The 15,591-nt window shown below is 44.9% G+C and overlaps 1 protein-coding gene across 2 annotated transcripts; it reads left to right on the forward strand.

Moving 5' to 3' along the window:
• The first annotated feature begins 912 nt into the window (after positions 1 to 912).
• On the forward strand, positions 913 to 15,340 carry MEOX1 (mesenchyme homeobox 1). Of its 2 annotated transcripts, XM_061589011.1 has the most exons (3): positions 913 to 1,770; positions 10,649 to 10,845; positions 14,075 to 14,282. In XM_061589011.1, the coding sequence occupies exons 1-3, from the start codon at positions 1,314 to 1,316 to the stop codon at positions 14,195 to 14,197; spliced, it is 777 nt and encodes a 258-aa protein (XP_061444995.1). In that variant the 5' UTR covers positions 913 to 1,313; the 3' UTR covers positions 14,198 to 14,282. The 2 variants fall into 2 exon arrangements, with proteins under 2 accessions (XP_061444995.1, XP_061444996.1); XM_061589012.1 differs by lacking the exon at positions 10,649 to 10,845 and having other exon boundaries at positions 14,075 to 15,340.
• The last annotated feature ends 251 nt before the right edge of the window (positions 15,341 to 15,591 follow it).

The raw sequence follows: 15,591 nt of genomic DNA on the forward strand, positions 1-15,591 counted from the left end.
ACAGATTTGCCTGGCACCTACTTTGATGTCATTTCAGCACCAAGTAAAGACTTCTTCTTTCTCGCAGACCTTTAAATTATAAACATCCTTTATTTTAGTCCTTATTTAATTTTGATGATGATTGTTTTTTGCTTGTGTGGTGGGGTTTCTTAATTGGATAATTATTGTGCCAGGGTTAAAGTTCTTGTTGCAGTTTACTTTTTTACTTATTGTTTGTAGTATTATTACGTCTAGTTCTGTTTTATTGTACATTGCCTAGAGGCTTCTGTATGAATGACTAAGACATATAATAAATGATTTAAAGAACATAAGAAGAGCCCTGCTGGATCATGCCAAAAGGTCATCTGTTCCAGCCTCCAGTTCTCACAGTGGCCAGCCAGATGCCCAGCTTGCAATTCCCAGCAACTGCTATTCAGAACATACTGCCTCCGAGAGTAGAGGTAGTGCATAGGTGTTATGGCTAGTAGTGCCTAATAGCCCTATCCTCCATGAAGGATTTAATTTAGGGAGCAGTATGGATTTCTCTCCCCAGCTATGCTCAGGTCACTCTTCTCCCAAAATCTTTGCAACAGGATTCCTTTCACTCTCTGCCGAAGCTTCCTACTTCGAAGTCACTCCTTAAATTTTAAATATCTCCACCTCTTTACCCAGCTTCTCTTTCTTATCTTGTCCTCTTTGGCAATTTCTGGATCTGCTGGAGATATATATATATATTTGCAAATCAAAAGCTAAGGATTTTCTTCACTGGGCAATAAAAATAACTTTAGAGTGTGAGAAGGAAACATTAAACCCTCTTTGTGTGTGTGTGTGTCTACATTTCTCTCCCACCCCCCTATAAAAAAGTGCAGACAATGTTTCTTTAAAAGTCTCCATCTGCAGTTCCCATTAGATGCGCCTCTAAGGTTTCGGGTGATTAATAGCTGCATGCTTGGCTTTGGTTGGAGGGGTTGTGCATGCAGGTTAAGCCCTCCCCCTCGCTCCTCTCTCACATTTCCCTTCCTAAACTTGTCACTCACACCCCAGCAAAGTATTTAAAAAGTGTTTTCAGGACTTCAGTGCTTCACACAGCAAGAAAGCTCCAGGCTTCAAATGCAACAGATGGGAAGTTCTCCCGCTGATGCTATGGAGAATTTTGTAGAACTTCCCAAACCAGCAAACCCATGACGGAGCCACAGAGGCAAGTTGGAGAGCTGCCTATCTGGAGAGAAGTGATTTCTTTTCCTGCACAAAAACTGGACCATTTGCTCCCTTTTCGACCCATCTTTCATTTGAAGAGCATCCTATGGTAGAAGGCCATCCTGCTGCACTGCTAGATGGATCCACCTGCTGCTAGTAGCTGCATGAGAAATTCTCACCCTACCACTGCGCTCTGGGGTTGCCTGCGTAACCACCATGCCGAGGCCGGAGGCACTGTGGGGCCACACCACTACCCACAGGCCCCCTTTTCGTTTCACCATAAACCAGACTTTGGCATCTATTCAGACTTTTCGACCTCCTGTCCGGCTGCAGCCCTCCAAAGCCTTCCTCGTGATGAGCGAGCTTTTGAGGGAAATCACCCCTCCTTCCAGCCCTCCGCCTGGCATTTTGCAGCATCAGAGGGTAGGCGGCGGCTTGCGGCCGAGTTGGCTTTGGGATCTGGCGAGCCAGAGAATAGGGGCAGCCCACACCTGATGGATGCTGCCATTGGCACGAGCGAAGATTACGTCCTGGCGGTGAACGTGGTGAGTGAAACGGAGAAAAAAACATCTAGAAGGAAAAAGGGAAATGCAGGTAAGTGGAGTTTAAAAAGCAGCTCTCAAATGTATATATGTATCTGTTAAGGTGGCCAGGTACGCGTTGCCCAAAAAAGAGGCAAATCATCACCAAACAAAAGTCAAAATTCATCACCAAAAAATAAGGGGGGGGGGACAGATTTGGATAACATTTGCACACACTAATATATATGTACAGATGCAAGTTTAGAAATGATTTCTATAATTTAAATAGAAATACAATCCGTCTCACCATCATGGGAATGACAGTGACCAGGTGACCCATGTGCCTGCTTAGTCTCCAGGTACTCACTGTTGATGGGCAACTTCAGCATAGGAACATAGCTAGCTCCCTTATACTGAGTCACACCATTGGGTCCATCTAGTTCCATATTGTCTACACAGACTGGCAGTGGCTCTCCAGGGTTTCAGGCTGGAAACTTTCCTAGGCCTACCTGGAGGTGCCAGGGATTGAACCTGGGGCCTTCAGCATGCAAAGGGTGGTGCTCTACCACTGAGCTACGGCTCTTCTGCTGCTTTCCTTTCTTATGGTTCTTTATCTTTAAAGCAGATTTGGATCTGACATTTATTCAAACAGAGTTCTCAGTAAAGTAGGATGCACGGCCACCCTCCCACCCACCCACCCACCCACCCACCCACCCATCTATCTATCTATCTATCTATCTATCTATCTATCTATCTATCTATCTATCTATCTATCTATCTATCTATCTATCTATCTATCTATCTATCTATCTATCTATCTATCTATCTATCTGTCTGTCTGTCTGTCTGTCTGTCTGTCTGTCTGTCTGTCTGTCTGTCTGTCTAGTTTAGAGACCCTCAAGACAGCTCACAACATAAACTAAAACAATGACATGTACACTTAGCAAGAACAAGAACAATAAGAGTGAGAGAACAAGCTGTCACAGAAAAGGGCAGAGCTAAAGCAACACGGACGGTGGGCAATTTACTGAATGCATAAATGAATGCAAGGATGGGGAACCTGCAGCCGTCCAGATGTTGTTAGACTCCTACTCCCATCATCCCTGACTATTGGCCATGCTGGCTGGGGCTGTTGGGAGTTGGAGTCATCTGGGGGGGCTACAGGTTTCCCCATCGTTGGGCCATCATAGAACAAAAAGGTTGTTACAAGCCCATCTGAATGCCAATAATGGGGGGGGCAGTGGAGATGGTGGCTCTGATGTCAGTGGGGCAAGGAATCCGCTCCAGGATTTAGTCTGAACTTTCAAGGAGATGTCCATGGGGCTGAGCCTGGAGCGGATTCACTGACATCGAAGCCAGCAGTATCCACTGACAGTGGTTAAAGTTTTAAGTAGGACCTAGTTGAATACAACCCTGTAGTTCTGGGAAGATGTTGAGGTGTCCTTGGTAGAGATCCCACTGGAAAGAAGTGCTATAGAAAGGGGAATCTTCCTCCTTGAAATAGCCGCCACACTTTGTTTAAAATAAGGGTCTTTGGTATTTCAGATGTTGTTTCACATTATGGAGATGACTGCAACTCTAAATTTGCTAACAGCATGCAAAGTCTACTTTAAAAGCCACAACAAAAATCAAAGCATAAACTTCACCTTATGAGCCAAAGGAGCAAGAAAGAGAGAAGGCTGGTGTTTGGATGATCTAAAATAAGTACACCTCTGATTCCTCTTAAAAGTGTGACCATCCCATGGTAATTCCAGATAAGATTGCCCTTAATGACCCTTTAAATGCCACATGGCTTCAAGAGACAATACAACCTTGGCTTCCCCTGCTCTATTTCTCCATTGGTCCCCTTCCTTGCCTATCTTCTTTGGGACAGAATTAGATTCCTGCTTGCTATAGCAGGCACAGGAAGAATGTGGACAAAGCAAATGATGGGCTAATGCAGGGATGGGAACCTGTGGATCTCCAGATGCCGCTGGACTGCGACCCCCATCATTCCTGACCATTGGCCATGCTGGCTAGGGCTGATGAGAGTCCACCAACATCTGGATGGCCACAGGTTCCCCATCCCTGGGATGAGTCAGGAAGAGCCACAGCTGCGTCATCATTCAGTCGTGTGAATCATTTCCAGAGGAACATGAGACATCTCTAGGCCGCAGCCTGGCAACCCTTTTTTCACTAGGGATGGGTGAGAATTTAGATTCAGTTCGCATTTCAAGCCAAATTTATCAAATTCACACTTTCCAAAGCAATATGAGAACTGAAACACAGCCACCCTTCAAAATTCACAGTTATTTGAATTTTGTGATGTAGTTCACCAACCAAACAATGTTTACAAAAATGAATATATTAAGGGAAAGTGAGCATAAAAATGAATATATGATGGAAAATAAAGTGCAAAAACGCATTATATGATGAGAAATTGCTTGCAAAAAATTGTACATGAGTCAAAACTCCCTACGAAAAAATGTGTTTATTAGGAAAAAATCACACTAAAATGCTGGAGAATTTTCATTAGGTTTTTTTTTTAATGCAAATTGCTGCAGAAATGTGGAGAACTGAAATGGAGAGAACTGAAATTGACAGATCTTTCCATCCCTAATTTCCACAATACCCAACACTGAAGTCACACCCTCTGCCTTGGAAGTTCTGGTCTAATCCCATAAGAACAGAAGAACAGTGGTCCATCTAGTGCAGCATCCTGTTCTCACAGTGGCCAACCAGATGCCTACAAGGTTCCTACAAACAGGACCTGAATGCAACAGCACTCTCTCTACTTGTGATTCTCCGTAACTGGCATTTAGAGTCATACCTCCTCTGACAGTGGAGGTAGAGCATAGCCATCCCATATATGTAGTGTAGACTGACTCTGGTCACTCAGTGGCAAGAAGGCACTCTGCACATGATCAGAGGAATTATTGTCTCTATTATTTCACATGTTCCAGAGGCAAGGTAAAGTACCAAAAAGAGGTTCCAGGGCTGGGCCTTTTAAAAACTGGTTATTAAGGCCAGGACTGTTGTTGATGATATGACAATTTGCATGCCACTTTTCCACATAGATATTCCCAAAGTGGCTCAGACAATGCAACAATAGCAACACAAAAATTGGACTACCCATCAAGGCATCAATACAATATGCAGTTTACTACCGATTCATCTCAAAGCCAGCAATCCAGATTAACGGTTAATTTCAATTCTGCTAATGTTAGAACATCTTCAGTTTTATACTATATTGTGTGATGGCTTGATCTGCAGGTATTTGGCCCTCTTCAAATTTGTACAATTGTCAGAGCAATAAGAACTTCCTTTCACCAATTCTTAGATGCAGATGGCAAAATGTGCCATACAGGAGCTCCAAATTGGCAGATGCATGGCTAATTGGCTAGGTGAGGTGATCAAAGAGAATGAGGGCAGTTTTTTCAGAAACGGATTAGGCTCAACAAGAATTGCAAGGGAGATGCCCTTGGAAAGCACTAGTTCTTCCTTGCCAATGAGGATGAGGAACCCATAGCCTTCCTGATATTCTTGGACTACAACTCACATCATCCCTGACTGTTGGCCATGCTGGCTGGGGTTGATGGGAGTTGGAGTGTAATAGCACCTGGAAGATTCACCTCTGTAGTAGGGGGAAACTTGGGGTCAATTTGCATGTTCCTGATTTGCTTTATTTTGGGGATTTGCACCCTATCTTTCCACTTCAATAATGGAGTGTTCAGGGTGGATTCTGCAGTCTCCACTATCCTCCCAGCCCCAAACTCTCTCCTGTCCATTGTGTCCATGAACCAGTAAGGGTGGTGTTCATTTAAGTCTTACTCAGAAGAGCAGAGCCCTTGAAATTAATGAACTTAAGTTAGTCATGCCCATTAACTTTAGTGGATCTACTCTGAATACTGGAGGACTACTGCTGAATACCACCCTAATCGTACACCTATATTTGTGGAGCACAAATTTTGGCTTGTCTTGGGAAAGCAGGCTAGTCCATCTGATCTTCTGAAAAAGAAACATGCGGACAAACCCTTTGAAAAGCATCTGAAGACCAGGCTGAAACAACGAGAGCCTCCAGGGATCTTAGGATAAGCCCTGCCTCTTCCCAGTCCCACAGTACAGATCTGTGCCATAGCTCTTGAACAACAGCACCTGTCTCACCGACATATACACACACCTTGCCCCGTACCCTTTTAAACAACACGCAAGGATGATTGACCTGCTCGGAGGCAAGGAACCCGGTTCTTTTAGGGCAGACAAATGCCAGTTCCTCTGCTGGCACCCAGTGAAGGCCCTTTGCCATGGCTTTTGTTTTCTGCCCCAAGAGCTGTAACAGTTCTGTGCAAAGGTAAGACTCAGATGAAGTTAACAGACGGGCCATAGTTCAGCGGTAGAGCATGGAAGGTTGCAGGTGCAGTCCCCAGCATCTCCAGCTAAAAGGATCATGTAGTGGGTGATGAAGAAGATTTCTGCATAAGACCCTAGAGAGCTGCTGCCAGTCAGAAGAGACAATACTGGGAAGGGCTGGCAGAAGCACCAGGCAGACCCTTATGGAACTGCTGGGGTTCCAGTCCCCCCGGCAGGGCCCACTGGCATTGATGCCTCCCTGGCATTGTCCCCCATGCCAATATAGAAATGGGGATTGAACAGCCCCCACCCACCCCATTAATGAACGTGCTTTGCTTGTATGTGGATTTTGATTTCTCTGGAAGAATAACCATGGTTAATTAATAACAACCACCACCACATAATTATAATAATAAAACAACAGTTTAAGATAATGAATCAGGGCGGGCTTCTTAAACAAGCATTCCTATGAGTAGGGTCTTACACCCCTTACTTTTTTGGGAGCAGGGTCCCAATGTCTCTAGCATACTATGAGCCAATCAGCAGGAAAGGAGAGTGTATTAGCCACTGACAAGAGTCTTCTAACATGTTTCCCTATCCTTTCCTGCTGATTGGAACCAGTCAGAATGAAAGGAGGTAACAGACACTGAGAAGACTCTTCTCAGTAGCTAACACTCTGCCCTTTCAGACTGATTTGCTCCTAGGGATGGGAGATGCATTAACAAGCATCTCATTCACAACCCAGCAACAGCAACAGCAACAGCAGCAAAACAAAACAAAACAAAACAAAAAAGGACGGGAGGGGCAGGGCTGTGACTATCATGAAGAGACCTTGCACTTCTGAATTTGCCACTACACTACTAGTGCCAGTTAAAGACTTACCTCTTCCCCCCCCCCGCCAAAGCGTTTTGATAGACTGAGACAATGTTGTTTTGTTTTAGTGTGCTGTGATGGGGATTGTTTTGTTTTATGGTATAATGAATTTATATGAATGTTTTTCAAGTAAGTCGCTTGGTAGACCTTCGGTTAACCAACGACTAACAAGTCAAAGAAATAAATATCAGGAGATCCAATCAAGGATCTAAGCATGGATCTCCCACACAAAATGTAGCTTGGCCCTAATAATTTAATAAATAAATAATATGCTCCTGAAAGTGAGAAGTGCCTTGAGCTGACTGACATTCTCACACTGTCCGGGAGCAGCACTACTTTGGGGCAATCGTAGACTGTCAAAATGAATGATGGGGGCAGATTGTCAGCTGCCACCCCTGAGAAACCTCCTGGTATCAGAGGGGGCATAATGGAAAACGCTTTGTGAGGGCCTCCCTTGCCCCTGCCCCTGCCCTTGGATTAGATCTGGGATAAGGCAGGGTCCTTTGTTCCTTCCCAAATTTTATCCTTCCTCCCAGACTGAAAGCACAGGCATTCATTTTGGGGGGATTTGAAGGCTTGATAGCAGGGAGAGTTGTATCATTTAATCCAGACATGCATCACGGGCCAGGAAAATACAGCCAACAACCCCCACATGAGGCCTAAAACGTGGAGGCTGCAATGACGGTTTCCTTTAGACAGAAATCCCAGCTGGCATTCAGGCCCTGCATTATGTTAGAGTGGTGTTCTGCAGCGGCTGGAACATCAGAGCACTGTTACCTTCAGGTCCTGCTTGCGGGCTTCCCATTGGGGCATCTGGCTGGCCTCTGTGAGAAGAGAATGCTAGGGCCACCTTCACACCATACATTTAAAAAAGGTAAACGTGTCCCCGCACTTATAGTGCGAGTCGTTTCCGACTCTTAGGGTGACGTCTTGCGAAGTTTACTAGGCAGACCGTATATATGGGGTGGGATTGCCAGTTCCTTCCCCGGCCTTTCTTTACTGATGGATGGAAGGCTGAGTGGAGCTCGACCCCTTTTACCGGAGATTCAACTTCCTCCCGTTGGAATCGAACTCCGGCCGTGAGCAGAGCTTCGGCTGCGTTACTGCCGCTTACCACATTTATTCCACCATTATTCCACATTAAACAGTCATGGCTTGCTGCAAAGAATCCTGGGAAGGGTAGTTTGTGAAGGGTGCTGAGAGTTGTTAGGAGACTCCTATTCTCCTCACAAAAGCTCCAATTCTCAGTGTAGTTTAACTGTCAGTCCCTCTTCCCAGGGAACTCTGGGAACTGTAGCTCTGTGAGGGGAATAGGGGCATCCCAACAACTTTCAGCACCCTTCACAAATTGCCCTTCCCAGGATTCTTTGAGGCAAGTCATGATGACTGTTTCAAGTACAATCATCAATGTAAATCTAGTCCAGATGGGCCTTTGGCCTCATCCAGCCAGACTCTTTTTATGTTCCCACGATCAAGGCTTAAATGGAGACAGATCCCATTCTCAATACTGGGGCTTAGTCCTGAAATATGTGAGGTACTGATGATGAAGAGAGTGTTCCCAAGCAGTGCTAAGGTGCCTCTCCTTCCCCACCAAATATCCCAGTTACCTCAGAGTGATTTCCCATGCGATGGTCACATACTCAGGGACCGAGAAGGTGAAATAATAAACTCGCCTTCCTCCCATTCGTTAATGATTTGGGAGTACAGGCTAAGGCATGGGTGCGGAGCCTGTGGCCAGATTACAGGTCCCATTGTCCTGGACCATTGGCCATGCTGCTGGCTGGAGCAGATGGGAGCTGAAATCCAAAAAACATCTGGAGGGCTACATGGTCCCCATCCCAGATTTAAGAGGTAACTACGGACAAAAATCACACATAGATTTTCAGGTTTAATGATTCTCCATTTCCACAGATGAAATGTCAGAAGATCTCCTCCAGCCAGTGATCTCCCCCCCACAACTGATTTCAGTAAATGAGACAATCGGGTTGGGTTGCCCCAAGGCCATATTTAGGCCAGTGTTTTCAACGTGACCAAAAAAAGTGTTGTGAGCCCATTTTCACGAGATCTCTCCATGGGTGCTAAGATGGTCCAAGAAGCCTAGGTTATGATCAGAAGAAATGACTTATCTGGATTCTCTCCATCCCATCTATCCTGGATGAGGAAGAAAGATATCTGTGTGTGAAAAGAACAATAGCTTGCAAATAGTTTGAGTCAGATGAAGACAGAGGAAAAGACATGGCCTCTTACAGCAATTTAGGGTGTTGTTGACTCTCTCCTGAGAGCAGAAATGGGGACTCTGTGGACCTTCATATATTGGACTCCAGTTTCCATTGTCTCATGCTGTTGGCTGATGGAGTCCAACCACCTCTAGAGGGTCACATCCATGCTCTAGAGATCTGATGTGGGAGCAGTGGAGTTTGGCTATCTGTTGGAGTGTTTCACATTGCGCCCTCCCCCATCTTATATGTTCAAGCTGCATATTTGTTAATTAAGCACAAATATTTAGTGGCAGCTGGTCCCATTGGGACTGGTAAGGTAGAAAGCAGGAAGACCAAGAGGCGGAAAAAGTGGATAGAGAAACGTTTTTCTTCCCCATCACACTAGAACTCGTGGACATCCAATGAAGCTGAATGATGGACGATTCAGGACAGACTAAAAGACAGTACTTCACACAGTGCAGAGTTAACTATGCAATTCGCTCCCACAAGAGGGTAGTGAGTGATGGGCACCAACTTGGATGGCTTTAAAAGAGAATTAGACAAATTCATGGAGGAAAAGGTTATCAATGGCTACTAGCCATGATGGCTATGTTCTACCTCCATAGTTGGAGGCAGTATGTTTCCGAATACCAATCACTGGAAACAGCAGGGGGGGAGACTGCTCTTTGCACTCAGGTCCTGCTTGCAACTGGTTGCCCACTGTGAGAACAGGATGCTGGCCTAGATGCGCCATTGGCCTGATCCAGTAGGCTCTTCAGATGTTCTTATGGAGTCATACCATGACAGGTGGAGTCAACTAATTCTAGTTTTGCCCCCATCCTCCTCTCTGCTGAGTTCTGCAAGGGCAACATTGAGACTAGGGAGGAGGAAGCTGGCAGCCAGAAGGAACATCCCCTGGACTGGTTGTAAGTAAAAAGGCAGGCAGGTGTGGGCTAGCTAAAGCTGATGGACCAATCTCCACTGTAGAAGAGGGAATTTCAACAGCTGTAGTTAAACACTAATTAAACTTTCACACAGCACATAGTTAAACGATGGAAATCGCTCCCACAGGAAGCGGTGATGTCCACTATCTTGGATGGCTTTACAAGAGGATAGGATAAACTCATGGAGGATAAGGCTATCTTTGGCTACGAGCCACAATGACTATGCTCTGCTTCCACAGTCGGAGGCGGTATACTTCCGAATACCAGTTGCTGGAAACCACAGGAGGGGAATGTTCCTGCACGCCGCTCCTGTTTGCGGGCTTCCTATGAGCATCTAGTTGACCACTGTGAGAACAGGAAGCTGGACTAGAAGGAACTGTGGGCTGATCCAGCAGGGCAATTCTTATGTTCTTATGAAATTCCTTCTACTACACAGCTCTATGCAGTGCAGGCGCCCTATCTTTTTCCCACCCAGCCACCCTAGCAGTCACTAATCTACCAGCGATTACTGCATCTGTCCATTTCTGAGCCGTGCCAACGCCTCCTGCTCTTTCTATGGGTTTGGTTTGGTTTCACAAGGAATGTTCCTGTTCTCCTTCTCTTGCAGAAAGCCAGGACGCCAGTGGTGGCGGCAGCGGTGGCAGCACAAAACCAGAAGTCAGCAGCTCCAAAGCAAGGAAGGAACGGACTGCTTTCACCAAGGAGCAGCTGCGGGAGCTGGAGGCGGAATTTGCACACCACAACTACCTGACAAGGCTCCGGAGATACGAGATTGCGGTGAACCTTGACTTGACGGAAAGACAGGTGAAGCTCCTCTGCTTATGAGGCCCTTCTGGCTAGGCTGTCTCCTCTTCTGCTTTGGGCAACAATGCCTGGACATGGTGGTGCAGAGAAGGGGGACTATTTGGTGAATGTTCATCTGCTCACTGCTTAAGTATCCTATTTTTTTCTCAAAGCGAAAGACGGGTCAGTTCACCCACCATGGGGAAGGGCCGTAACTCAGCAGTAGTGCATCTGCTTTGCATGCAGAAGGTCCCAGGTTCAATCCCCAGCATCTCCTGGAGAGCCTCTGCCAGTCAGTGTGGACAATACTGAGCTAGATGGACCAATGGTCTGATTCAGTATAAGGCAGCTTCCTCTGTTCCTAAACATGACATCCTTATATAGAATCATGGAGTTGGAAGCAGGGAAATCTGCCCATTTTGCTTTCTCTCTGTTTCTTATTTCTCCCACTCTTAAGTTCAGTTCTCCACATTTCCACATCAGTTTGCAATTTTTTTTTTCATAAAAAAAGTCCTTACGAAAATTCAACAGCATTTCGGTGCGAATTTCTCATAATATACACATTTTTGAATGGTCTTGCAAGCAATCCCTAATATAATGCATTTTATATGTTATTTTTCCTAATGCATGTATTTGATGCACACTCTACCCTGGCATATGCATTTTTGTACATGTTACTTGGGCATTCATCCTGATTTGTTTCTGGGGAAATTAGATGATGTTGGTTATTTAACAAGCATTCACTCTCATCTGTTTCCGGGGAGGTTAGATATGTTGTTGGGTCAAATCAAGTGTTACTCCACACTTTCCAGTGCATTTCCCCATCCCTTTTCTCATTGAATAAAGTCCAGTCTTTTGGGGAAGTGAGTTTGTTGTGCAAGACCTCCACATTGACTATAATTACGCAACCTGAATTTTGCCAGTATGTGACTGGATCCCATCCAGAAACAGCAACTATCTGGGAGCGCCCTCAGTATAAGATTACATCTTTCTATGTCCCTAAGATATTCATTTATTTGCAACATTTTATATACCACTTCATCGTTTGCATTTCTAAGCAATGTACATAAAAACAAGCCATACATCAAATAAACAATAACATCACTGTAAAAGCAAACATTACCTTAAAATGATATGGGATCCCTGTCCTTTTTTAAAAGATAAAAATAGCTTGGGAGAGATTATTTCGATGAGGTTAATGACCTGTGGGGGAAAGGGTGAAGTGCCTCCTCCTCTCTCCTTGCTTTTTCTATAATCAAACCTACACTCTTCATCCATCACCACCACCAAATAAAAACACATTAAACAAAAATGCTCCTGCATGACATCTGAATGCCTTATATCAGGTCAGACCATTGGCTCCTCTACCCAGCATAGTCTACTCTGCCTGGCAGCAGCTCTGCAAGGTCTCAGGAAGAGAAGGGTCTTACTCAACTCCTGCTACCTGATCCTTTTAGCTGAAAATGCCAAGGACTGAAGCTTGGGGCTTCTCCAGATAACACATTTATTGAGTGTTCGTCCTGATTTGCTTGCACAAAGCTTAAGTGGAGTTAGATTATATCGTCTTTATTGAGCTTCTGATCTGATTTGTTTGTGGGGAGGTTGTATCACTGGTGGCTGGTGGCTCCGTGTCAGTGGGGCTGCGAAATCCGCTCCAGGTTTTAGTCTGAACTTGCAAGGAGCTGTCCAAGATGCTGATGCACTGTTTGGACTGAAATCCAGAGTGGATTCCACTGCCCCACTGACATGGAGCCACCCGCCGCCACTGGGTTATACGACAATCAGCATTCATCCTGAATTCATGCTGATTTACATGCAGGGTGTTTATATGTCTTCCTGTTAATCATTCATTCATTTTGCACTTTTCAATACATTTCCCCTGTCACTTTCCTAACTGCAAAAACACAATTTCTTCTTTGAATGAATTTGTTGCACTGGGGAGACAGAGTTCTTTAATCTTAATTGTGCAAACCTAAATTATATAGCATGCACTTGAATCCCTCCCACAAAATACTGACAGTGTGGTGGTGCCCTTGGACTTTCTGCCTGTAAAGCAGAGCTGGGCAGACTTCAGATTTGCGGTGTCTGCTTTGGCCTTTTACTAGAACCCCAAAATCCATCAATTGGAGCCTGGTGCAAAAGACATACACTTAAGTCTCTTTCGGGTGACCTGTTTATTGATTTGCTTGGACAAAGTTTTGGGGAGGTTAGATGATGTTGGATGTTTATTTAGCAGTCATTCTCATTTGTTTGTGTCAAACCATTGTTAACCCCCACTTTCTAATGCATTTTTCCAGCACTTTCCTTATCACAAAAAGCCTGTGCGGTTGGGGTTTTTTTTTGCGGGGCGGGGGAGCAGGTGGGTTGCACAAAAGAATCAAATCAGTTTTGATTGCACAACCTGAATTTGCAAGGATGTAACTGAATCCCACACAAAAATAACACCCTTAGAATTAGAGTTCTGACCCTAGGAATTTGTTTTGAGAACCAGAAGTGAATGGAGGTCATAATCCTACACAAAGATCTGCTCCCAGTTACCCACTCCCAACTTTTTTTCATTTCAGCAGTATTATTTGGGGGTGGGGGTTGGTTGGTTAGTTTGCTGCTACTAATGCTTAACAATTGAGAGTCAGAAATTCTCACCAATCTACTGTAAATCACCTGGAGATCTACTAGTAGATCTATCAGTACCGTTTGCCCAACCTTGTGGCAAAGCACATGTTGTTCCACTTAGCCACAATCTCCCCTGTCTTCCTGGGCTCTGAAAGGTTAAGTGTTCAATCCCCAATAACTCAAGGTAGGGCTAGGAAATATTTCTGAAACCCTGGAAATCCACTGCTAGTCAGTGTAGATAATACTGAGCTAAATGGACCAATGGTCTGATTCATTATAAGGCAGATTCCTATGTTCCTAGTTTAGTAATAGTCTACACTGATGGGCAGCAGCTCTCCAGGGTTTCAGACAGGGAGTCTCTCCCAGCCCTATCTGGAGATGCCAGGATTTGAACCTGGGACGTTCTGCATGCAAAGCAGATGTTCTGCCACTGAGCTATGGCCCTTCCCCGTCTCCAGCCATAGAGGATGCCAGAGGGCTCATCTGTCCCTTCACACAGCTTAAAGCCACTAGGGCAGAGCAGAACAACTTCTTAGCAATCTACCACAGTTCCCTTTGTTTGGTCACCTCCTTTAACTCCAGGTAACCGTCCACAGAAATATCGGCGTACAAGCTCACTCTTGCTCTTCTCATACAGGTCAAAGTATGGTTTCAGAACCGGAGGATGAAATGGAAACGCGTGAAGGGGGGACAGCCATTGTCACCCCAGGATCACAGCATGGAGGACATGGACTCGGCTGCCTCCCCAAGCTCAGAATAGCCCCTTACATGGTGACTCAGAAGGTCTGGACCAATCTCTTGGCGTATCACCATCAGCCCAGATCATACGCCCCCCTAAGACTTTCTAATGTGTCTTTGAGTTGACTGAAGAAGGAACAGTTTTGGAAGAGGCCAGGCTTTGCTTTTCCAGGTAGATCTGGACTTTCTCTCAGATTGAATTACTTTTGCAAGCCACCACAAGGGAAATGGAAACAGAATTGTGCAGAAATGGATTCCCAGTCATTCTAGGGTTGAAGACATAACATTTTTAGAGCCATGAAGCTAATTTGTAAGTTGTGTCCGCTCCAAACTTACAATTCCTCTCCAGGATCACATTCTGGAAACAACAACAATCACAAGTCCTGCAAGTTTGTAGCAGAAGTTGGCTGTGCCTGGTGCTGACTGGCTAGCCCCCCTGGGATGTCACCAAGAAAATCTTAACAGCCAGTCTCTGGAACAGTTTTTTTCATTTAAAAACAAAAGTGTGCATATAGGATTGCAGCCTCAGGCAGTTTTAAATAGCACTGCAAAATGGTAGATCACAATTAGTAGTTATATTCCTTTCCACCATGAATTTTTTTTTTATCAGTCCTGGACAAGGATCTGCACCCTCCGAGTATGTCAAGAATAGCCACTTTCGTGGCTTTGATTAATGGATTGCTTTGTTGCTTTGAAGTGTGTGTCATGAATTTTGATCCTCCCCCCCAACTTAAAAACAACATCACTTGAACATCTCAGATCTCCCTTAGTAATTATGGGGCAGCTACCATGTTGTGAAACAATTCTGCAGCTCTCTGAGACTTTACATTTTGACTCCTTCTGTTTGGTGGTCCAGCTACATACAGGGACTGGAATTACACTGTACTGATAAATTATAAAGGGATGGTGTCCCTACATGTTTTGGCCTACTTCTGAATGTTCCATGAGTTGGCCAGCTTTTGTTGTGCCAGAGACGTTTGTCATATCTCTAAATTTGTTTGTTAATTTGTAATCCATTCAAACAGCTAGAGAGGAATGAAATAACCATCCACTATTTCTGTCGCACATTGGCCTCTACGGGGATTCTCTATAACTGCCTTTTAAAAATTAAAAACTTTTTTTGGTATTATTGAAGACTAACAAGACATTGACCAGCTGAAATACACTGACTCTACTTTGTGCATTGTACACAAACATAAAGAATTGTGCAGTCTCATGTGTTTTTTTCAGGGGGGGGCAGGAAATGCCACCAAATGTACCTCTGTGGAAATGAGGGGTTTGTCTTCCTCTGGATCAGCTGCCGCCAGTGTGGTGTCCTCCAGATGTTGTTGTAATCCGACTCCCACTAGCCTCAGCCAGCATGGCCAATGGTCAGGGATGATGAGAGTTGTAGTCCAACAATACCTGAAGGGCTTC

This window comes from Rhineura floridana, chromosome 11 (assembly GCF_030035675.1).
Source record: "Rhineura floridana isolate rRhiFlo1 chromosome 11, rRhiFlo1.hap2, whole genome shotgun sequence".
NCBI lineage: Eukaryota > Metazoa > Chordata > Lepidosauria > Squamata > Rhineuridae > Rhineura > Rhineura floridana.